The 25,998-nt window shown below is 45.1% G+C and overlaps 1 protein-coding gene across 2 annotated transcripts in view; it reads right to left on the bottom strand.

Moving 5' to 3' along the window:
• SIM2 (SIM bHLH transcription factor 2) overlaps positions 1 to 25,998 on the bottom strand; it is a 97,492-nt gene that overhangs the window by 36,163 nt on the left and 35,331 nt on the right. For both annotated transcript variants that reach the window (XM_030199683.1, XM_030199684.1), the window contains exon 3: positions 24,415 to 24,504. In XM_030199683.1, coding sequence (XP_030055543.1) covers positions 24,415 to 24,504 — 90 coding nt within the window. The remainder of the gene's footprint in view (positions 1 to 24,414; positions 24,505 to 25,998) is intronic.

Genomic DNA, 25,998 nt, shown 5'->3' with positions numbered 1-25,998 from the left:
GTCTGATTACGCCCCTGAAAAGGACCCCTTAGCGTACAACTCAAAAGGGGGCATGGCCATGGGAGGGGCATGGGCGGGTCAGTGGCGTTCACTAAAGATACATGCAGTAGTATAGAATTCAGGGAATCTGCGCCTAACTTACGTGCCAGGATTTACATCTGGTTTCACTTGGTGTAAATCCTCAGGCTCAAAGGGGCCCTTTACTAAAGGGCTGCTGCACAGAATCTGAACTACTGCCACCCCAACGCAGGTGCCGGCAGTGGTTCTACCCCCAGCGCACGGCATTTCCGGGGCTGCCGGAATTTTTCTAAAATTATTGCTGCAGGGGGTTACCTGGTGCTGCCCAGTTACTGCTGGGTTTTGTACGAGAGACCTTACCTCCACCTCAATGGACGTAAGTGCTCCCCCAAAATAGCTGCGCAACAAGTGTGAACTTACCACACGGCCATTTCTTCTTTCCACCTTTGTACCCGCTGCTGTAAAAGGGGACACTGCCCCCAGCAAAGACTCAAGCTGCCACTAGCGCAGGGCCCCTTTCGCCACAGCTTAGTAAAAGGGGCCCAAAATTCAGCATGGATCCCGGTACTATGCTATAAAAGGACAGCCCATCCTGAGCGCCCTTTCTAGAATATTGTTCAGTGCCGAATTCTGAGTGCCATCTACTGAATCTAGTCCTCTATCAGGGGCATTTTCGAAAGAGGATGCCCATCTTCCGACACAAATCAGGAGATGGGTGTCGTCCTCTCAGGGTCGCCCAAATTGGCATAATCGAAAGCCGATTGTGGGCGCCCTCAACTGCTTTCCATCGCAGGGATGACCAAAGTTCCCGGAAGCGTGTTGGAAGCATACCGAAGGCAGGACTGGGGCGTGCTTAACACATGGGCGTCCTCAGCTGATAATGGAAAAAAGAAGGGCGTCCCTGACGAGCATTTGGCCGACTTTACTTGGTCCATTTTTTTTTCACGACCAAGCCTCGAAAAGGTGCCCGAACTGACCAGATGACCACCGGAGGGAATCGGGGATGACCTCCCCTTACTCCCCCAGTGGTCACCAACCCCCTCCCACCCAAAAAAAAAGTTAAACATGTTTTGCCAGCCTCTATGCCAGCCTCAAATGTCATACCCAGCTCCATGACAGCAATACGCAGGTCCCTGGAGGAGTTTTAGTGGGTGCAGTGCACTTCAGATAGGTGGACCCAGGCCCACCCACCCCCACCTGTTACACTTGTGCTGGTAAATGGGAGCCCTTCAAAACCCACTGTACCCACATGTAGGTGCCCCTTCACCCCTTAGGGCTATGGTAATGGTGTACAGTTGTGGGTAATGGGTTTTAGGGGGGTTGGGGGGGCTCAGCACAAATGATAAGGGAGCTATGACCTGGGAGCAATTTGTGAAGTCCACTGCAGTGCCCCCTAGGGTGCCCGGTTGGTGTCCTGGCATGTGAGGGGGACCAGTGCACTACGAATGCTGTCTACTCTCACGACCAAAGGGCTTAGATTTGGTCGTTTTTGAGATGGGCGTCCTCGGTTTCCATTATGGCTGAAAACCAGGGGCGACCATCTCTAAGGTCGACCTAAATGTTGAGATTTGGGCATCCCCGACCGTATTATCGAAACAAAAGATGGACGCCCATCTTGTTTCGATAATACGAGTTTCCTCGCCCCTTCTCCGCGACGTCCTTAGAGATGGGTGTCCCCGTTCGAAAATGCCCCTCTATGTGTACTCCATGCTAATGCCTGTTTTTACAAAGGCACACTATAGGCGCTTTAGTGTTTTTAACGTGCGTTAAATGCTAACGCACATTAAACGCTAACAAGCCTATAGGAATGTATTGGCGCATTAGCGTTTAATGCGCCTTAACTTTATAGGTGCATTACAAAACGCTAACACGTCTTAGTAAACATACCCCTAAAAGAACAGAGTATTAGAGCAGGGTGTGTTTTCTCTCCCCGTCTTTCAAGAAAAAAACCCTTTCCACTACATCACAGCAATTCTGAGCTCTTGAAAAATGTGTATGTGTTGAACAGCAAGACTGTATTTGATGAAATTAAATGGGGCTTATCTTTAGGATGACACAGCACAGAGGCAGTGCAGAAAAAACAGAAAATAATCACTGTTCTGTATGCGGTGCCATGAAACCAGAACTGATAAATTTATAGGCGGGAGCACTGGCTACACAATTGTGCAGGGAAATAATTGTATTTACATTTTTGATAGAATTATTTCGCCTCCCCGTCCACCTTTCTGAGGAAGAGATCACCTCTGAATGTCGGAATAAAAAGTTATAGAACTTCTCGTGTGTCGCAGAAAACGAGAGGTTAGAGTGAGGCATCAATCTTACGTGACATTGTGCAACACGTAAAGCAATAAACAAGATGTGAGGGGAAGTTACTAAGCTGCGGTAAAAATGTGCCAAAAGGCCTTTAGAGTATTTGGCAGCCTGATCCTTTGCGGTAGTACTGTGAGACTACCACTAGGGGTCGCAAGTGCCATTTTCAACTCCATGACCTCTGGACCACCAATAATTATTTCAGGTAGGCCTAGGGCAGTGCCTCTTAACTAGAGAGCCGTATGGGATTGGGGTTAGCGGGAATCCCGTGGAAGTGTAGTGCCAGGCCAGCCTACCTATCCTTTCTTTGTGTGTTATTATAATTGCAATGCTAGCTTAGAAACACACACACACACACAAAAATAATGACTATGGTTGATAGCATTAAAATCCCCACAAGCAATGAGAGGGGAAGTTATCAACATGGGCAACTGCTAAGTCGGGTTAGTTTAGCACAGGGGACAGGTGGGGATGGAGGAGATTCCAGTGGGGACGGAGGAGATTCCAGCGGGGACAAGCGAAATTTCTGTCCCTGTGCAACTATCTACTGTCAACCCAGTCCATGGGGCACACCCAGCCAGTCAGTTTTCAGGATACCCATGACGACTAGGCATGAGATAATTTTGCATTAACTCCCTCCTTGGTATGCATATCTATCTCATGTATGTTCCGAGTGGATATGTTGAAAATCTGACTGGCTCGGTGTGCCCCGAGGATTGGGTTGAGAAGCACTTGACTAGGGGTGTAGGAGTCAATGGGGTGGGGACAGGGTTTGTCTTCAGAACTCATGTCTTCAGGGGAATGGGGCATCTTTGGGGAGAAGGTTGGGGACCTGCAAACTCCCAGGAGCGTTTGGTCACATGTTAGTGCAGGGGCATAGCCAGACAACAGATTTTGGGCGGGCCTAGGCAAGAATTAGGTGGGCACCAAGTGCCCCCCCCCCCCCCCCCCAAAAAAAAATCTCAGCTGGTGGGAAAACGCTTCTTTCTACCTTGGCAGCAGGAATGCACTGAAAACTGAGCATGCGCAGGTGCCGGTGTTGTGGAAAGTAGCGTTTTCGTTACCATCAGGGGGAAATCTTCAGCTGGTGGAGCTTGGGATTCCCACCAGTTACCACTAAACATGTGCTACTGTTGGGTGGGCCTGATCCATAAATGGGTGGGCCCTGGCCCACCCAAGCCCACCTGTGGCTACGCCACTGTGTTAGTGACAGGAAAAGTTCAACGGAATCTGTTATTCAGTTTACTTAATAATGATGTGTTTTGCATGTATTTGCATGCTATGCATCTAATTATGTAGCCCATAATACCTTGAACTAACATTCAATTTCCCTTAAGGCGCATTAGTAACTATCCCTTTTGGTGGCAGAGAATATGTCGCAAGCTTGAAAAGGGTTAAAACCCAGATTCGTTTCAAACCTTCCACCATCTGCATATTGGATAGATTGAGGGCTCCTTTATGCTTCAGAAAAGCTCAAATCAACCACTCAGATCACATGATTTTGTCTTTTCCTGCATTTAAAGTAGTTCCATACATAGAGTATGCAGACATCAAAGGTCTGAAGAGGTCCCTTTTTCCTCCTCCAGGCCATTGCTTTCATTGTTTGCATTCTAAATGTAATTTTGTTTTATTTTGTTTTTAAATATGGTATTTACCATAGTTTTCATTTTCAGTAAACATGTCAAGTAAAAGTGTCTTAGCTTGATTGTGTTACGCTCCAAAACAATAATCCCACAGTCACGTCTCCATAACGCACACCCACGTAACTGTTCTGTCTTTTGCATCAGAGTTTTTTTTTTTTAACTTTTTGTAGTGTTGTGGCATACAAGGCAGGTCCAAAGTGGAGGGTAAGTTAAGGTCAACATCAGCAACAGTGAATCCAAATACACAAGCAGATGGCGTGGCTTTGCCAAGGTCAGACAGCAGTCAGTGCTGGAATAGAGTCTTGGTCGCATATCTCAGAAAAATGTTCTCACCACACCTCCTCATTCAGTCTTCAATTAATTCTTACACAGTTCTTTTTGAAAGGGGTTTGGTGGTCCTTGAAGTCTAAATATTTCTTAGTTTTCTTTCACTGGTCCTAATCCTGAACTTTTTCCCATTTTCTTGAAAGAATTGGCTTTCATGTGGTACATTTTTTTGAATTTTATTATATTTTATGTTATTTATAGTTTTATTTCAATTTTGATTATGTTTTTACAGTGAGTTTTGTTTTATTTGAATGGTGTTTGTTTTGTTGTAAGCCGCCCAGATTTGTAGATGTGCGGGATATAAGATTTTATCAGTGGCGTTCCTAGCCTGGATGGCACCCGGGGCGGATCACCGATGTGCCCCCCCCCCCCCGGGTGCAGTGCGCCCCCCTGCGAAATGACACCTCCCCTCCCCCCAGGTGCACGCCGCTGGGGGGGGGGGGGGTGCTGCGGTGCGCGCCTGTTGGCTCTGAGTACGTGCAGAGAAGCCTGCGCAGCCTTCTACATGGAATGTTGCTAGTGGAATAGCAACATTCCATGTAGAATCTCCAATAGTATCTATTTTATTTTTGTTACATTTGTATCCTGCGCTTTCCCTTTCCCACTCATGGCAGGCTCAATGCGGCTTACATGGGGCAATGGAGGATTAAGTGACTTGCCCAGAGTCACAAGGAGCTGCCTGTGCCTGAAATGGGAATCGAGCTCAGCTCCCCAGTTCCCCAGGACCAAAGTCCACCACCCTAACCACTAGGCCACTCCTCCACTGTTGCTACTATTTGAGATTCTACATGGAATGTAGAATCTCACAGAAGCCTGCGCAGCCATATTGGTGATCTGCAAGGCCAGGCTTCTACATGGAATGTTGCTAGTGGAATAGCAACATTCCATGTAGAATCTCCAATAGTAGCAACAGTGGAGGAGTGGCCTAGTGGTTAGGGTGGTGGACTTTGGTCCTGGGGAACTGAGGAACTGAGTTAAATTCCCACTTCAGGCACAGGCAGCTCCTTGTGACTCTGGTCAAGTCACTTAACCCTCCATTGCCCCAGGTACAAATAAGTACCTGCATACAATATGTAAGCTGCATTGAGCCTGCCATGAGTGGGAAAGCGTGGGGTACAAATGTAACAAAAAAAAACATAAAGTTGTCAAGATAACAGTCTTTAAAAAGATGAAATCTAAGAGCTGCTGAAACACAGTACTGTGTTGGGTCTTGAAGAATAAAGGTTTTATGTTTTATAATGAGTTAGAAAACCCAGATCCCTATTAAGTCCTGTTTGTTGGGTGTCAAAATATTCAATCATTCTTATTTCAAAGGTCTTACGTTCCTGTATTGTTTTAAAATTACCTTTCAGTATTCTTACTATGAAATCACTGGTGCCGTGTTCTGGTCTTGTGAAGTGTTGGCCCACAGGGGTGGGGGCCTTCTCTGTTTATTTCTCTGTTTATTACCCTCCTCTCACCTACCAACACCCATTCTGTTAGAATATCAATGAAATGCTTTGATGTCCCCATGCATACCCCCACCCTCCCACTCTGTCAGACTGTCAAAGTAATGCTTTGATGTTTCTCTCATATATACTATCTGCTACCACATTTGCTTATTTCCGATCTGAGGAAGAAGGGCAGCCTTGGAAAGCTAATCAAGAAATGTATTAAGTTATGTCCAATAAATAAGGTATCATCTTATTTTCTTTTCCATGTTTTATTTTGTTTGATTTCTATTGATAACCTGGTAGGATTTTGAAAGTGCCTTTAAAAAAATGACAACGTACCATTTATTGAAAGTAAATTTGTCTCTGAATGTGGTAAAGTTTTCGGAAAGGTGGGTCATGTCACGTGTTGCCTTACGTGAGTTATGCAACAGAGAGAGCAGTTTAGAGGGACCTAACAAGGCATCATAGTAGCCTTTATGTGAAGCCAAAACCACTTTTCTTTTTTTTCTATCTGCTTGTCAATTTCTCATTTGAAAAATGTGCGGGAGGCAAGTCTCAATTAAAAAGAAGCTCTGGAATGAGGCGGTATAGGATGAAGATGAAAGGATAGACTTAGGAGTAACCTGAGGAAATACTTCTTCATGGAAAGGGTGGTTCTTCTCTGTCCGATCAGCCACTGATGGGATGTATGAACGGGTCCATGGTATTTCCTACTTCCAGTAATCTACCTCCTGGGACACCCCTCTGATCTGATCAAATTTAAAATCCTATACATCTCTGTCCAGCCAGCAGCTGATGAGACCTATGAACATGTTTGCAATGTGTCCTACTTCTAGTGATCTTCCTACTGGGACATTCTTATGATCTGATCAAATGTAACATTCTATCCATCTCTGTCCTATCAGCCACTGATGGGATGTATGGACAGGTCCATGATGTCTAATACTTCCAGTGATCTATCTCCTGGTATGTCCTTGTCAGATGATCAAATGGAAAATCCTCTTTATCGCTGTCCCATCAGCCACTGATGGGACCTATGAACATGCCTATGGTACCTCCTGCTTCCATTGATCTACCTCCCGGGCAATTCTTGGGTGGTACAGAGTTGCCGAGTACGGCCCTGAATAGTCTGGATACCAAGAGGGCAATTCTGCAACAGAACGCCTGTTAGGACCCTATTCTATCAAGCAGTGGCGTTCACTAATTTTTAAGTCGGGACCACTTTGGATCCAACAGAGCTGAAGGGCAGCTTCCAATATCTTCTCAGGCAGGGCCACATCACTGTTGACCAGCATTTGTCAATGATATCCATCCCCACCAGCCCACCTTCAGACTCTTCACTGGGTGTATCGTCAAGGAGGAGAGCATTTCCAAATGCAATCTCTTTGTTTATTAGGAAAAGTCTTGTCTTTCAAGCATGCGGTTCTTCTCCCATCCCCCCTTTCTGTTGTGAGCTTACTTAATGGGCCAGATAGTAGCAGGGGAAAAAAAAACAGAAATATGATGGGGGCCACCTCAGAGGTCTCTAGGAACCGCTATTGGCCCCTCTGGGCCTTGCATTGAAGAACACTGCTATAAAGGAACATAGGAAAAGAGGCGTATTAGATTGTACTGATGTCTGTGTGTGTAGTGGCATCTGTGCGTATATACATGCGTGTGTGTGAACATGCTTATGTGCATGTATGCACAATTCCTCCCCCCCCCCCACACCCTTCATAATTACTTGGAAGTGACCAGGGTGTGGCCAAATTTTGAGAAGTTATATAATTCCTTGAAAGGAGATCCAACTTCTGAAGTTTTTGACGCTGTGCAGTGATTGGAGGAGAGCTATGTGATGTTGATTAAAGTATGCACAGCACACTTAATTCTGCCACGACAGCAAATTCACCATGCAATGGAGAAACAGACACAATTGAGGTTATTTAGGATGCTGAGCCTTTGAACTGCTAACACCTGGTTTCCCTTCTCTCTTATTGTCATGACTCTTGGGGCTTGGTAATAAGAAGCCCCAATATCATGGAGCATAACCCTGGCGCAGCAATCACCTGAAGTCTCTATTATTTTATAAAGTCTCTTTTATTGAATAAATCACAGATAATTTACTCACAGATAGATGTTCAGGATACAGAGACTTCTTAATCTGGAGGCTGTGGAAGGTGGAGATCTGAAGAGAGGTAGTTGTATTGCAGGGGGAGGGGAAGGTAGTTGAACAGGTAGAAATAGTCCAAAGCTGGGTGACTGCAATGTGCAATATCTCATTTGGAAGAAGATATTTACAGGGTAAAAAATCCAGGTTCGTTACAGGGAGTTTGATCAGGACAGAGCTGTCTGGAGCATGATGGTGTTGGCTCCATGTCCCTGGCTGTAATGGAGGAAGAAGTCCCTCGTGGCTGAAAGGACAAGGAAGTGGTGGGGCTTCACACAGGGAGGAGCAGATAGAGACCAATGGGGACAGAGCCTGCTATCGGATAGCAAGGGGTAGTCCTAGAGATAGGAGGGAAAGGTCATACCTGGCTGACCTCTGTGGACAGAATAGTAAGACTGAGCAGGAAGACAAAAGAGCCAAGCTTGGCAGAGAGAGAGGGAGAGAGAGAAGGTCTGAGCAGCCTCCCAACCAGTGATAGCAGTTCTTACACAGCCAAACAAGTGTGGTTGCACTGCCTGTGAACTACATTACCCACAGTGCATTGCTCATGTATTTTTCCAGTGGGGAAACTGCAGCAATGATAGTCCTTGGGACTGAGAATAACAGTAAAGGCATTACACACATTTTAGGATCACGTTATAAACTAGTGCGAGGCTGTCGGAGGACAGAACACTTATCAATATAGGAAGCAACTGTTTTCTTCAGAGCCCTCACTGCAAGCAGTAGCAAGTTGATTCAAGAGTCCAAAGAAAGCTTTATTCATACAAAATTCAAAAATGTTAAAAAGCATTCAACCATCTTATTTTAAAAAGGCAAAACTCCCTATTGCCTTTTTTGACCCTTCACATGTATACAGTCGGCACTGCCTGTCTCAAGGGATGCTCTAATGTAGCTCAAATATTTATAGAAATAATAATGTAAGTACAGACACACTGCAAGCATGTTTTTGGAAGAAACACCTCATCAGTCCTCTGCCTCTGGACTTTGTCAATTTGTTCCGAGTTTTCTAGAGCGCTTAAGAATCCGGTCTCCCGTTAATGTTTCATAAACCAGTAAACATCTGGATTATAGAAAGGCTTTTAAGATTCATTATCCTGGCTTTCTGTCAGGTCAGATCGTGAATTCTGTTTTTCCCGCACGCACGGGGTAGACAACAGAATGTGATGCAGAAAGATAGATTGAGGAATGCAATCCAGAGAATTCTACATGGCTGCTATCCAGCAGGGGAGGGGAGGAAGAGTAGAAGGTGGGGGGGGGGGGGGGGGGCTTTTTTCATTTGGAAATGTAAAATGTGTCAATTTGATTGGCTTATTCATTTTTTCTCCTACAAATAAAGGGGCTCTTAACTGCATTAAGATAACCCACGCTTAACACGGGGAAAATGGCCTAACCTAGGACGCGGTAAAGAATTTGCTTTAGTTTTGTCATTTGGAAGCGTTAACTGCATGCTATTTTTTGGTTTGTTTGTTTGTTTTATTTTTTTGGAGAGGGCATATCAGGGGCAGAGAATTAGCATGGAAGTGCTCTTCAGCTAAATTAGCGAGTGTTAACCAGGGGCGTATCTGGACTTCGCCGTTAGGGGGGTCCAGAGCCGAGGTGAGGGGGCACATTTTAGCCCCCCTCACCATTGCCAACGCCGCCGCTATTGCCGACACCCCCCGCCGCCACCAGAACCACCTCCAACAACTGTGGCCCGCCCGCTCCCGACCCCCGCCCGCTGTCGCCATGACGTCGCCTACCTTTGCTGGCGGGGGACCCCAACCCTTGCCAGCAGAAGTCTTCTTGCTTTTTTTGGTTTTCTGAGTCTGTCTGACGTCCTGCATGTACAACGTGCAGGATGTCAGACTCACAGAAACAAAACGAAGCCCTGCAGATCGCAAGGCTTCGTTCTGTTTCTGCGAGTCTGGCGTCCTGCACGTTGTGTACGTGCAGGACGTCAGACGGACTCAGAAACCAAACAAAGCAAGAAGACTGGCTGGCAGGGGTTGGGGTCCCCCGCCAGCAAAGGTAGCAGACGGCAATGGCAGGTTGACGGCGGGTTGGCGGGTGAGAGGGTCGTTGGCAGGGGGGTCCAGGGCCAAATCTACGGGGGCCCTGGCCCCATAGAAGCTACGACCCTGGTGTTAACTGAACAATGCTGACTTAACTTATGCTGCTAACGCTAACAATAGTTGTATGACGCAACAGAAAGCACCAAGAGCCTTCAGAAACGGAACACAGTTCTTTTATTGTAAAAATCGATATTCCGATATAGACTCGAAACGTGCCGTGTTTCGGCGCACAGCGCCCGAGTCAGAGGTCTGTTCTCTGTGGTCTCCAGCAGCATTCCATGCCAAGAAGAATGGAATGCTGCTGGAGACCACCGAGAACAGACCCCTGACGTAGACGCTGTGCGCCAAAACATGGCCCGTGCCGGATCCATATTTCCTCCAGTGCACGCTTCCCTGAACGTGGCTTTACCACAGGAACTCTATCCTCCCGCAATATCACTTTGTAATGTTCTCACCAGAGCCGCCAAATGCCTTACGGTACCATGTAAGCCACATTGAGCCTACAAATATGCGGGAAAATGTGGGATACAAATGCAACAAAGAAATATCGATTTTTACAATGAAAAAACTGTGTCCCGTTTCTGAAGGCTCTTGGTGCTTTTTGTTCTGTACTTTGAACCCTCTCTGTATTGCTGTAACAATAGTGCGTGCCCATAAAATAAAATCATTGAAAAAGGCTGAATGGCCTCACCAGAAATGACCTTAGCACACAGAAAAGTCCTCTCTTAGGATGTGCTAAGCCCATTTACTTAGTGGGCCTCCCAAAATCCAGGTGTGCAACACCATTTAAAAAGAAAGTTAAATCAAGCCTTCAATAAAGGTAAAAGTGAAACCTCAGTGGAAGCGGTGGGGGGCAAAGCAGTAAGAGAATTTAAGAAAGCCTGGGATAAGCACGGAGCATCTTTAAATACTGAGCTGCTGTGATGCTTCACTTTTATAAAGCTTGCTGTGTTAGTTGAAAAAAAATCCAGATCTTCATTGCTGTTATCCAGATATTACTACAACTTATCATTTCTCTAGTGCTTCTAGACATACACAGTGCTGTACACTAAATCCGTATCGGACAGTCCCTGCCCGACAGATAGGGGCAGTGCTGAATTGCAGCATGTATTTGGTTAGCAGCAATATTCAATGTATATGCAAATAGATCTCATACTTATTGACAGGGCCGCCGAGAGACTAGGCCGGGCCCAGGGCAAGGCCGCCCCGCCTCCGCACCCCCGCTGCCCCACCTCCGCCCCCTGTCGCTCCCCCCGCCGCTGCAGTCCGCGGTCTCACCTGCCTGCCTCCACGGCTCCGGGCCCCCTTCATTCAAAGCGGCAGTCGCAGATCGCGTCTCTTCTGGCTTTCCCTCCGTCTGATGTAAGTTCCGGTTTCCGCGAGGGTGGGACACAGGGAGGGAAGGCCAGAAGAGACACGATCTGTGACTGTCGCTTTGAATGAAGGGGGCCCGGAGCTGAGGAGGCAGGCAGGTGAGACCGGGGACTGCAGCGCCAGCAGCCTGACCCTGGCGCCGGTCCCCCCTTGGAGGCCCGGGCCCGGGGAATTTTGCCCCCCCCCTGCCCCCCCCCTCTCGACGGCCCTGCATATTGATTGTGGAAATCTTGAAAATCTGCCTGGGTTGTGGCCCTCGAGGACCGTGGTTGTTCACCCCTGTGCTATGTGGAAAAGATGTTTGGATATAAGGGATCCAGGACAGTGCCTAATGACTTTCAGCAGTACAATCCAGACAGGGCCGCTGAAAATTCCTGGCACACCTGGCCAGCGACACTTATCCGGACAGCCAGTGCTGCTATCCGGATAAATGTATTTAAATATTGACCTGAAGGATGCTGAGATGAGGTGGGCTCTGTAGTACTGAAATTCCACGTCTGTCAGCATTTTCTGGGTCTGTATGTTTCATGAAATGAAATATCTACTGCAGGGAATGGGATCATGGCTTCCGGCAACCGGAGTTCTCTTTCCATCATTATTCACCGGGGTGAGAGCAGGTTGCCAGGAAAAAGTCACACTATTTATTTTCCACAGATGTATTCGTCCTGCCCATAGGAGCCAACTTTTCAAAATAACCCCCTCCCTGGACACATACAAGGAATTTTCTCAATATTGGGGGGTGCTCAAGCACCCACAGAGTCAGCTCCTATGGTCCTGACTAGCAAGCTAAGGTCCTTCATGCAGTCAAGACCTTATATCTTATATCAATTCCGGAAATGGGTAGGCGGTAGAACGAGAGGACATGAAATGAGATTGAAGGGGGGCAGACTCAGGAAAGATGTCAGGAAGTATTTTTTCACAGAGAGGGTGGTGGATGCTTGGAATGCCCTCCCACGGGAGGTGGTGGAGATGAAAACGGTAATGGAATTCAAACATGCATGGGATATACATAAAGGAATCCTGTGCAGAAGGAATGGTTCCTCGGAAGCTTAGCCGAAATTGGGTGGCGGAGCAGGTGGGGGGAAGAGGGGTTGGTGGTTGGGAGGCAAGGATAGTGGAGGGCAGACTTATACGGTCTGTGCCAGAGCCGGTGGTGGGAGGCGGAACTGGTGGTTGGGAGGCAGGGAATCCTGCTGGGCAGACATATATGGTCTGTGCCCTGAAAAGACAGGTACAAATCAAGGTAAGGTATACACATATGAATTTATCTTGTTGGGCAGACTGGATGGACCATGCAGGTCTTTTTCTGCCGTCATCTACTATGTATGTTACTATGTAATTGTGTCGCTGGAGGAAGGGTGTGCTGTACCCCGGACCATATTCTTAATATTTTGGGCGTGCATCACAATAACATAAGAACAGGGACAGGATGCCAACACGCCCCCTTCCTATCAGTCTCTGAGAAAGATTTTATACTTGTCCCAGCAGCTTTAATGTTCGGGTAAAAGTAGGTCATGAAAAAAGCCCACAGGTCAATCTGCTTCTGCAGTTTTGAAACAACATACTTTTGGGCCAAGGATTTAATTTCCTGCGCTTTCTGGAAAGGGGGAATAAAGCACAGAAAGAGTCATACAAACAGAAATGAGTTTATTTATTTAAACTTGATATTCTGTAAATAAATATTCTTGAACTGAGCATTTTTCGGCAAAGAGTACCCCAGCTCTCTCTGCAGAGGTTTCGTAACTGCCTGCTATTGTGCTGCAGACTTTTTAATCTTTCTGAAGTTAAAGGGAACTGAGGGGTCCTTTGCTGCATTAGATGCTAACGCACGCCTAACACAGCAAAAATGAACTCCTGAGGGATGCTAAAGCATCAAATGGTAGTTTTTGAATCAGCATTCACTAACCATGCACTAATCCCCCCGATATTCAAACGCATTTAAAAGTGGAGGAGTGGCCTAGTGGTTAGTGCAGTGGAACATCGAACGTTGCTACTATTTGAGATTCTACATAGAATGTTGCTATTATTGGTGATTCTACATGGAATGTTGCTGAGTGGAGGAGTGGCCTAGTGGTTAGAGCACCGGTCTTGCAATCCAGAGGTGGCCGGTTCAAATCCCACCGCTGCTCCTTGTGATCTTGGACAAGTCACTTATCCCTCCATTGCCTCAGGTACAAAGTTAGATTGTGAGTCCTCCTGGGACAGAGAAATATCCAGAGTATCTGAATGTAACTCACTTTGAGCTACTACTGAAAAAGGTGTGAGCAAAAATCTAAAATAATAAAATTTAACCTGGCCGGTTAAATGCACACTAACTGTAAATTTTCAGTAGGACAAGACAGTGGTGTACCAAGGGGTGGGGGGGCGGTCCGCCCCGGGTGCAAGCCATGCGCCTGTCTGCTCCGCTCGTTCCGTGCTCCCTCTGCCCCGGACCTGTTTCGGGGCAGAGGGAGCACGGAACGAGCGAAGCTGACAGGCGCGCAGTACCCCCCCCCCCCCAGCAGGTAAAAATGCACCCGGGGGGAGGTGTGTCCTTTCGCCGGGGGTGGGGGTGGGGTCACATCAGTGATCCGCCCCGGGTGTCAGCCACCCTAGGAACGCCATTGGGACAAGACCAACCATGACCCACTGAAAATTCACTGCTAGCTGATTATATCGTACGATTTAACTTGCTACCCACTGATTTTCAGTGCACGTTTGGCAGCCATATTTGGTTGTCTGAATACCAGGCCTATGGTTTTATGGTTATTAAAATTTGCTATAGATCTTGGCGGTTCACAATAAACAAAATATTAGGAAAAGGAAAGGAATTAGAAAATTGATAGGAAAGAGGGTAGATTCCTCATTTACAATGAACAAGAAGGGGAGAGAGGGGACGTTCATAGAGAGAGATCAGCTTGGTTGGTTAAGTTTGAACCAGTCAAAAAGAAACGGGATATTCAATGCCGGTCACTGGAAACGGTCCAGCATTGACTAACTGGACTCAGCACCGACCGCAGGAGTTAGCCAGGCTAATCCCCACGGTCTGAATATTGGGCCCTAATGGAGAATGGGTGTTTCTGTGCTAACCAGTTAACTCATCTGCATCAGTGTTTCCCAAACTTGGCCCTGGAGTAACCCTTGCCAGTCAGGTTTTCAGGATATCCACAATGAATATGCATGACAGAGATTTGCATATAATGGAGCAGTACGTGCAAATCAAGTTCATGGATATTCATTGTGGATATCCTGAAAACCTGACTGGCAAGGGTTACTCCAGGACCAGGTTTGGGAACCACTAGGTTAGGGTAGAGATAACGTGTGAGCCCGTACTGCCTACAAAATAGGTGACGGTAAGTACTCACACTGTAATTTTTTTGAAAATGGCCAGATTAGTGCATGTCAAACAATAATGGCCTGCCTTGCAGATAATTTAGAACATCCACTTAATAAATACTGTAGTATGAATCTCTTCTTTCTGCACTGATGTTTCAAAAACTAAAATATGGAGGAAAAAGGCCTCAAAGGTCTGTCGTGTTCACTGACCTATGTCAGGATACATTTTAGCACTGACACAGAGGGGCTCATTTTCAAAGCACTTAGCCTTACAAAGTTCCATAGTAACCTATGGAACTTTGTAAGGCTAAGTGCTTTCAAAATACGCCTCAGAGTGTCCTTCATCACCAGCCTAAAAAAAAACCTCCAAAAAATTTAATTTATTATTTTTTTTATCCCATCAATGATCCTCTACAACATGATCTCTGTCTACAACATTAGCAAAATTCGCCCCTTCCTCTCTGAATACGCTACCAGAACCCTTATCCAAACCCTTTTCACCTCTCGCTTGGATTATTGCAATTTCCTTCTGACTGGTCTTCCGCTCAGCCATCTCTCTGCTCTCCAGTCTGTCCAAAATTCTGCAGCACGACTTATTTTCCGCCAAAATCGTTTTGCCCACACTAGCCCACTCCTCAAGTCACTTCACTGGCTCCCTGTCCGCTTCCGCGTACAGTTCAAACTTCTCTTACTGACCTTTAAATGCATCCATTCTGCAGCTCCCCATTACCTCTCCGCTCTCGTCTCTCCCTACATTCCTCCCCGTGAACTCGGCTCACTGGACAAATCTCTCTTGTCGTCCCCCTTCTCCTCCACTGCTAACTCCAAGCTTCGCTCCTTTTCTCTCGCAGCACCTTATGCCTGGAATAGACTTCCTGAGCCTGTACGTCTAGCTCCATCTCTACCTGTTTTCAAATCCATGCTAAAAACCCCACCTTTTCACCACTACTTTTGGCTCCTAGCTACTACTCAATTGCCCTCCCCTTGTTCCTTCTCACTCAGTACTTCCCTCGCCCTTAATTGTCTTGTCTGTCTGTATTTTTTAGATTGTAAGCTCTATCGAGCAGGGACTGTCTCTTTGTATCAGGTGTTCAACGCTGCGTGCATCTGGTAGCGCTATACAAAATGTTAATAATAATAATAATTTTCACCACATTAAATGAAATTGACATTGTTCACAGTCATAGCATAATATCTTTGCAAATGGTAGACACTAAATATTACAGCAGATAAATATGCTGACTGGGTTGCCAGGGAAGTGGGTCCACAGAAAGGCTTTAGTGAAAAGGTGAGTCATCAGGGCAACTTTGAATTGCTCAGAGTATTAGGCAGAGAGTTCCAGAAGGAAGGACTCAGAGAAGAGAAAGCTGAACAGGAAGTAGATGGCAGCCTAGTGTGAGATAAAAGGAGAGAGAGAGAGCTGTAGCAGAGCAAAGGGTACGAATGGGTTGTAATGGACAATCAAGGAAAAGAGGTAGGCAGGGGGGTCAGAAAAAAAGAGCTTTATAAGTCAATATCAGGATCTTGAACTGAATACGGAAAGAAATACGAAGCCAAAGACATTGTTTAAGTAGTGGGGAGACAGGGCCCAAAACACAGTCCGTAGCTTGTGATTGCCACGCCCCACGCACAGTCTGTAATTTTCTGCTCTCTCTCACTGTTCTCTGGGTTTCCAGCTCTGGCCTCAGCCAGACCTCAGAATAAGGTTTACAAGTCTTCAAATCAAAAGTTGGCTTACCTCAGCCAGGCCACAGTAGCTAGACATATGTCATAAAGGCTTATGCTGGTGCTTCAGTTCTTCCTTCTCTAGGCCTCCTTAACCCCACTCTGGCCCTGCTTTTTATACTTCCTGGTCCCTGTTCTTTCGGCTCCACCCCTCCCGTCTCACTTCCTCCCTGGACGGGGACTAGTGGTTCTAAGGTGGCTCAGGCTACCTGAGGGACTATCCTTAAGGGTGAGGGGCAGTGTTCTATAAACCCCCTCACAGCCATTAATGAAAATAATCGAAAAAAGGCGTTTTCATGGCTGCCGTAAAAATGGCCTTAGCACACAGGAAAGATCTGTGGAAGGGCACACCAAGGCCAGTTTTTACCACAACTTAGGAAAAGGACCCCTAAGGCACTACTGATACCAAAGTGTTCCCCCTCCATATAGAGTAGGGATGGCAACCACAATCTTTGAGGGCCACAACCCAGTCAGGTTTTCAAGATTTCCATAGTGAATATGAATGAGATCTGTTTGAATACAATAGAAGCAGTACCAGTGGCGTAGTCAAGGGTGAGCTCGGGTGGGCCCAGGCCCATCCACAGTAGCAGCACTTCTATAATGTGGCTGGCAGGGATTCTCAAGCCCCACCAGCCCAAAACTCCCAACTGTCCCTCCTGCATACCTTTTAAATAGCAGATCTTTGCCTGCAGCAAGCAGCGACTGATACATACTGTTCGCACCGGCCCCGAGGCCTTCCCTCTGATGTATTCCCGCCTATGCGGAAACAGGAAGTTGCATCAGAGGAAAGGCTGTGGGGCCAGCATGAGCAGTGTGTATTAGTTGCTGCTCGCTGTTGGTGAAAAATCTGCTATTTAAAAGGTATACGGGGGAGGGGGGATGTTTGAGAGACCATATGGCATGCAGGCAAGAGAGGGAGAGACCAAATCACTTGTGGGACAAGGCGGAGTTCTTCTGCCCACCCATCTTGGGCCCATGCATATTTCTTGTGGAAATCTTGAAAACTCAACTGCATTGTGACCCTCAAGAATCATGGTTGCCCGCCCCTGATATACAGCCTAATTTTATAACAGAGCCCTTAGTCTGTGAAGGCACATCTGCAAATACAGGGGTCCTTTTACAAAGCGGCGGTAAGCGTAATGCTAAAAAGGGAAGCAGCCCGGAAGTAGTTCCCACCCCCAGCACACGTCATATCCAGTGCACTGCCCAGTTACTGCCGGGTTGGCGCAGGAGCCCTTACTGTCACCTCAATGGGTGGTGGTAAGTGCTCCCCCCCCCCCCCCCCCGAAATGGCCGTGCAGCAAGTGCTTCACTTGCTGCATGGCCATTTCCTGGAAAAAAGCCCAAAGACCTGCCTTTTACCTGCTGTGGTAAGGGGGGGGGACCTTGGTGCGCATTAAAAACACACGATGATGCAAGCGCAGGCCCCCTTTTGCCGCAGCTTTGTAAAAGGGGCCCACATTTCATTTGTATTTGAGCAAGACTTTAATGCTATACTTAAATTATCTAATATAATAATTTGCTCCTTCAGTGTTCGACTGCGTTTCACTGGGATCGTAACCATCTCCTGACGTCACGAACGCAGTGAGAGACACTGGAACGTTGCAGGAGCAGCTTCAGCCCTTCCTCTACACACACCAACATCTCCCGCCCCTGCCACAATGCCCCCCCCAATGAGGTCGCCGCTGCTCACCCCTCCACCCCCACCCCCGAGGTCGCCCCTCCACCTCCCCCCCCCCCCCCGACGTCAGGAGATGTTAATCCTCCGATTTTCTCCACCCAAAAAAGTTTTACCTCCTGCTCCACAGGACCCCCCTCCCCCTCCCCTTCGTAAGAGCTGTTTAAAAGCTTTTACCTCCTGCACGCAGGGACGCCGCTTCAGACAGCCTTTTCTTTCGCTTCTGTTTCAGCTGTTCCTGTGGTCCCGCCCTCATGAGTGGGACCACAGGAACAGTTGAAACAGAAGCGAAAGAAAAGGCTGTCTGAAGCGGCGTCCCTGCGTGCAGAAGGTAAAAACTTTTAAACAACAGCCGGCTATTACGAGGGGGAGGGAAGAGGGTTCTGAAACTACAGAGGGGGTCCTGAAATGACAGAGGGGGGAGGGGGGTCCTGAAACGACATGGGGGGAGAGGATTCCTGGAACTCCAATGGAAGGGGAGGGGCAGGTCTGGAACTGGAAGGGGAGGGGGTTCCTGGATCAGGGGGGAGCGAGAGGGGGGAGGGGGATAGGAAGAGGGGGAGGGGGAAGAAGAGGAGAAGGGGGGTTCTGCAAAATCTCGTACACTCTCTCGGTCTCACAAAGAGTCTGTGTATCGCACACATACTCTCACACTCACTCTCTCATACACACTGTATCTGTGTGAAACACACTCTCTCACACACACTGTATCTGTGTGACACTCTCTCTCACACACACACTCGCACCCAGTCTCACTCTCTCTGTGTCACACACACACACTTGCACAGTCACACTCTCTCTCTCCCACAGTCACTCTCACACATACACTCTCTCAAACATACACACTCCGAGGAAAACATTGCTAGCCCCCGTTTCATTTGTGTCAGAAACGGGCCTTTTTTTACTAGTGCTTTAAGAATATACATCAAAAGTTTTGTGGACAAAAAATATGGATTTTTCCTGATGTCACTAAAGTTACTCAAGAAAAACGGAAAATGAGAGAGGAGACGAAGTCTATAGGTGCAACATTTTTGTTAGCACATCCATGTAAATGTATAGTGAGATATCTGGGAGTAAAGTATGTTTTCTTTTTGCCAGGACAACTTAGAGTTTTCATAGATCTGAAGAGGGTGTGTAGGGGTCATAATATCAGTAAGGCTAGATAGTTAATATAGGTGGGTGGGCATATTGCCTTTCTTTTTTTCTTTATATTCTTATAGTGATTTCCCTGATTTATCTGTCACTCCCCCTTCTGACTGTGGTCTAAGGAAGGGACAAAAGTGAAATAATTTACTTTTGGTTAATCTCTGTTTAAGAGTATATATATTGTTACATGTCTTGATTTCTTTTGATTCCTGAGTTGCATGTAACTTGTGTAAAAGTATAAATAAACAAAAAAATTAATTTAAAAAAAGGGGCCCATGCTGCCTTATCTCTCTTCTCTTATTATTTCTTATACTCCTTCACGTTTGCTTCGGTCACTCGACTCTCACCGTCTGGTTTTTTGCCTTTGCCAAAACAGGCTCACTGCGGATCTGCTCGTCATAGTGCTTTTTACTTTCTGGCACCAAAACTGTAGAATGATCATCCCAGTGGCGTTCCTAGGGGGGGCGGTGGGTTCGGTCCGCCCCGGGTGCACGCCGCTGGGGGGGTGCCGTGCACGCCTGTCCTCCGTTGTTCCATGCTTCTTCTCTGCCCCGGAACAGTTCCTGTTCCAGGGCAGAGAAGAAGCATGGAACAACGGAGGACAGGCGCGCGCGGCACCCCCCCAGTGGCGTGCACCCGGCGGGGGGGAGGTCCTTCGCGTGGGTGTCCTTTCGCCGGGGGGGGGGGGATCCACGCTGCATCGGGGGTGCTGCACCCAGGGGGCGGGGCGCATCGGCGATCCACCCCGGGTGCCAGCCCCCCCAGGAACGCCACTGGATCATCCTCCTGTCCTTCGCTCAGAATTGTCCCTGTCTCGCTTCGAGGTCCTCCTGAAGACTCACTTATTTACTCTCGCATTTGGATTTTCACCCCCTGCATGTTAGGTGCTGGGCGCTGCTCAGTTGATTGCATATCTTATTTGTTGTCTGTTTGCTCTTGTATGAATGTTTCTGTCCCATCAAATTATGTAGTTCATTTCTATTTTTTAATGATATTTTATTGTAAACTACCGCAATCTTGCTGTACAAACGGCAGCATATTAAACATTTTAATAACCATATATATAAACATATGCCTATATGCCTTTATATATATATATTTTTTTTTTAATTGCATTTGTATCCCACATTTTCCCACCTATTTGCAGGCTCAATGTGGCTTACATAGTTTGATATGGCAGTCATTACGTGATATCAGATACACTTAGTATTGTATAGAGATTAAGTAAGGGAAGAGAGAACGAAAGTGTTAGACAGGATAGTGTGGAAGGTGGACTTTAATAATTGGAAATATTGGTGTGGTAATGTTGTACAGGGTATGGGTTCTCTTAATATGCCTTGTTGAAGAGATGTGTCTTCAAAGATTTGCGGAAGTTAGTTATCTCGTCAATAGCTTTCAGGGCTGTAGGCAGTGCGTTCCACAGCTGCGTGCTCATGTAAGAGAAGGTGGTGGCGTGCATCAGCTTGTATTTTAGTCCTTTACAGCTGGGGAAGTGCAGGTTGAGAAATTTGCGGGATGATCTTATGGCGTTCCTGGGAGGCAGGTCCACGAGGTTTAGCATGTAGATTGGGGCGTCTGTGTGGATGATTTTGTGTACAATTGTACAGATTTTGAACGCAATGCATTCCTTAAGTGTTTATATGTTTATAATCTATATTTATAATCTATATATTTATATTTATTTATAATCTCTATATATATTTATAATCTAAACTCTATTAGAACCAGATAAAATTGAATTCTCTTCTTCTGATTGCTTTAATTAATCTATCACCAATGCACATTAATGTTTTACCCCCTATCTCTTATACCGATATGAACTGTTTATCTAACTTACTCTATACTGTACTTTAACATTTATGAACTTTAATGTAATACTACTTTGTATTTCTCATGTCGGAAATGGCGATCGCCATTACGACATAATGTAAGCCACATTGAGCCTGCAAAAAGGTGGGAAAATGTGGGATTCAAATGCAACAAATAAATAAATACTTGGACATAGATCATACCTTTTTTTTTCCTTTATGAAACTGCCTAACTGAAGGCTTCCGCAAAAAAATACTTCTGACTCTGAGGTGGACCTACGTTTTCCATCCAAGTTTGTGCAGATAGGTGCGGTGATTTATAACATACACAGATATTTCACAACTCCGCTACTGCTTCATCCAAGGGAGAATATCTCTACCTAACTGAATACAACCTTGTGCCACAAATGTGAAACATATTTTTCATGTATGCAAACCCCAGGGGCAATTAAGTGAACCCCTGTTTCATCGGGTAAAAATCTACTTTATGCACAGAATGGGCTTAAAGAATAACCCCTATTCCCCTGGATTCTATATAGTGCGACTTAAGTTGCATCGCCAATCCAGTCGTATTCTGTATTTGCATGCGCAACTTAATTAGTTAACAAGCCATTCAGTGCTGTTAATTGTCATTTAACAGGCAATTGTTGACACTAATTGGCATTTAATTAGAACTTATCTAATTGGCATTAATTAGAATTTAAGCGCGTAACACTTAGACGTATTCCATAATGTGATGCACATAAATTCTAAGTTGCATAGTTGAAAAGGGAGCGTGGCCATGGGCTTGGAATGGAAGGGTCATGAGCATTTCTAAAATCTATGCGAGTTATAGAATACACTCAGACCATGCCTAATTTAGGTGTTGAAATTTACACGAAGTTTTACTTGGCATACTGCCCGTGACTACATTTAGTCGCATGGACGGACGCTCAGTGTATTCTATAAACCCCGTGGAAATTTAGGTTTATTCTATAAAGTACACCTGGATTAAGGCATGTATCCTTCTGTCTGTCTTGATTTAGATTGTAAGCTCTTTTGAGCAGGGACTGTCTTTCCTTCATGTTCAATTGTAAAGCGCTGCGTACGACTGGTAGCGCTATAGAAGTGATTTATAGTAGTAGTAGTAGTAGAAGCCTGCCCTTGCAGATCAGCAACACGGCCGCGCAGGCTTCTGTTTCTGTGAGTCTGACGTCCTGCACGTACGTGCAGGACGTCAGACTCACAGAAACAGAAGCCTGCACGGCCGTGTTGCTGATCTGCAAGGGCAGGCTTTTACATGGAATGCTGCTAGCGGAATAGCAACATTAACATTCCATCTAGAATCTCCAATAGTAGCAACATTCCATTTAGAATCATTCCTATGTGTCCTTCTACCCTTATCCTTATTGGTCCTGTCTGTCTGTCCTGATTTAGATTGTGAGCTCTTTTGAGCAGGGACTGTCTTTTCTTCATGTTCATTTGTGAAGCGCTGCGTACGACTGGTAGCGCTATAGAAATGATTTATAGTAGTAGTAGTTAGGCGCATTGCATTTTGCCACTGATGTTTTAGGATTGATACATAGAATTTAGTTCATTATTTCTATGGAAAACAAACTGAGCACATTTTTGGGCAAAAGATGTCCCAATTCAAAATCTTCCCTTTTTCATAGATTTTGCCCTTTTTCTGCCAGAAAATATAGCACTTATTGTTAACCATTAACATTAAAATAACAGTTGCAACATTTAAAAAAAAAATGTACCAAGTTATGGAAATGTATTCATTTAAATTCACAGAGAACAAGATTAAGAAAACAATAAAATTCAGTATTTTTTCTGCATTACATTGTGCTTCCCAATAATAATGTTGTGAGTTTGTTTTTTAAGAAATTCCAGACAGAAATGTTGATAAGTTTTCCTGGTGTGATTAAATAATATTTTAGGCTCAAAGTAATGGTAAGATGCATACAGTTGATACAAATATATAATTGACATTAATGAAAAATATATTGCCCTCACAAACAGTAAAATGCAATACTTGGGTGCTTACCTGTAATAAGATTAGCATGTACATTGCTGAAATTTTATAAAATAACCACAGTCCCAACCGATCAGCAAAGAGCAGTCAATGACATCAACTATCAACATTAATCGATGTGCAAAATAATATTAAGGTCAACGGTCAGCCTCTTCTCTTAAATGAAGAACTAAAGGGTCCTTTTACAAAGTTGCGGTACTGATTCCCGGTCAGCAAATGCAACGAAGCCCAGAGGAATTGAATGGGCTTCGTTGCATTTACCGCATCAGAAATCAGTACCACGGCTTTGTAAAATGAGCCCTAACAGATTTAGCATGCGCTAAATGATAAGATGCCCAAAGGAATATAGTGTCCAAGAAAACAGCACGGCAACCGGTCTGCAAACTCCAAAATGGAAACACAAAAGAGCAGATCGATAAGAGAGAAATATTAATTTATTAAATAACAAAAATATTCAGAATCAGCCCAACACAGGCCGTGTTTCGCCCAGCAGGGCTGCGTCAGGGGCTATATAATATTCCTTTACTTTCGAGGAAATATTAGTATCGCTGTATAAAATGTCTAGAAGATGTGGAAGCATATATCTTCAAAGGGTTGTGCAAAAAAAACAGCATACCGGATAAGTCATAAAAGGGAGCGACGCAAGGTCCGTCCTGCACCCACACAACTCTTATCGATCTGCTCTTTTGTGTTTCCATTGGAATATAGGGCCTTATTCTATAAAGGTTAGGCTCTTAAATTTATGCTCCTAAATTAGGAGCCTAATCTATGCTCTAAAATAGATCACATTTTTAATTTAGGAGCGTAAATTTAGGAGCCTGACCTTTTATAGAATAAGGCCCATAATGGACGTCCTATAATTTAGCATGCACTAATTCTGTTAGTGTGCCTTAGTAAAAGGGCCCCTAAGCCACTAAAGAGGGCTTTCATTTATCCAAAATGTATCCCCGTCTGTTGCTTAATTTCCATCACAAATATCACTAACGGTCAGCGTTCAGGAGTGGGCATGTAAGTAGCTTCAATGAGGCTAAGTCTCTTTTACTGTTTCACTTGTACAAAATAAGTGACTGGGATTTAGGAATGTTATTGAGAAGATAAAGGCTCTTTATTGTTATACTCGCATAAGAAAATTAGAAGAACATTATAAAGCCAGACATAACATTTTATAAAGAATCATTTGATGTCTGTGTGATAAATTATTTTTTAAAACCCTTTTTTTTTTTGCCTAGTTCTTCACTTACGATCAAAAGCTGTCTGGTCTGTAGCTGTAAACCTTTAACCTGGCACCGGACAAAATGCCTGGGTTTTGGAAGAAACCATGCAAGCTTGTAAAATGATTCGCTGATCTGCAACAGCTCACTCAAAACACTAACACAGGGGATCAAATTAGGAAAAAAAAATCAAAATGAATTGCAATTCCTACCTGTGACAGACCAAGATGCACAGAGGCCGTCTCGGAAATGTACATTATTTTGCCATCAGAAGCTACCACGAAAACAAACCCATCCAGAGTCTGTTAAAAGGAAATAGACCAGAGAGGAATGTCATTTAAAACTTTCAATTCTACTTTGAATCACATATTTATAGAACAATATTCAGCTACAGTACGGCGGATGAAATAACACAGGGGAAATAAGGTCAGTTTTTCCATGAAAACTATGAGGGTTCCTTATAATGAAAAATGCATTGCTTAAAAGGAACATTGCAGAGTCAGGGGGTTAGTTAAATTGTCATTTCATAGATACAGCTAGGAAATTGTAAGCAAGGATTTGAAAGTCAAAATAAAAATTCCGCTTTCAGGGGGTCTTTCACTAAAGGTTTGCTCGAGTTATCTGCAGCAGGTCCCATTTTATTCCAATGGGCCCTGCTGCAACTCGAGCTAATCTTTAGTAAAAGACCCTCTAAACGAATAAAACAAAATTTCGATTCTTGAAGTTAATTGTCATATTCTTGGAGTATTTTTAGAAGTGCAAATTGTGTATTAATGAGATCGGTGCTGGCAGTGGGGTCTTCTGACTTCCACATTTACTGCATAGATCGCTGGTTATCCGCAAACGAGGACAGGAATGTCGGAAAACAGCAGATAAGGAGACCAGCAGAGAAAAATATTAAGATCATAAAACCTGTCCTCCAGAAAGAGATTATTCTAACTCTCCATTAAAGAGAGTCAGCAGAAAAGTGGGTGTGAAAATGAATTCAGACGCAGAGAATATTCCCAAGACTCCCCCCAAATTTGTTATTCTTTGCTTAGCAGCCTCAGTCAAAATTGACACTCTATGGATTTGCTCAATTCAGTGACAACCCTTCCCTCCCCCCATTTGGCATTCTAGAAATCTTTACGATTGGGAACAGTATTAAAACAGTATTCCTGAAAAATTATCATCCCATGTTGTCGGAAAGCCTTGGCGCACGTGGCTTTTGTCATTTTTAAACGTTCCAGTACACCGTCTACAACCTGCAGAACGGAGAAATTGTCGAGAACCCGCTGTTTAAAATACAGAGGTGCTGAGATTATGTTTCTTCTCTTACTTAAAAACAAACAAAAAAAAAAAATTAAAACAAAACAAACAGCAACAACATAAACCCAAAACAAAAAATGACCTTTCCCGAGAGGCATCAAATCAGGCTGAGAATGGAAATCCCCTAAAAACAAGCTGGCAGAGACCAGATCATTGGCCACTAGGTTTTATTTCCAGAGGATTAACTTTCATGTTTTTCCCTTGCAGTCGGTAACATTGAGCACAAACTTTCAACAGGTTAAAAAAAAAAAAAGTATAGTTTAAGGAAAATCTTCCGAAGTTTCTAGGCAAAATAGGGTGTTTAATGTTGGTGGCAAAACGTCCTCCTTTGCATCTGTAAACTGCTGACTTTAAAAATGTGAACTTTTGTTGTTTGCCTGGGGTCAGGTATTATATCCCCTAACTTCTTGGGCAGTAGAAAACCTTTTTTTTTTATATGAGAGAAGGTTGGGGATGATTTCTAGCATCCTAAATGCTAGCTAAGGAAT

The sequence above is a fragment of the Microcaecilia unicolor genome, chromosome 4 (genome assembly GCF_901765095.1).
Source record: "Microcaecilia unicolor chromosome 4, aMicUni1.1, whole genome shotgun sequence".
NCBI lineage: Eukaryota > Metazoa > Chordata > Amphibia > Gymnophiona > Siphonopidae > Microcaecilia > Microcaecilia unicolor.
Note: the sequence above shows the minus strand (reverse complement) of the source record. Positions and strands in the feature narration are given on the sequence as shown.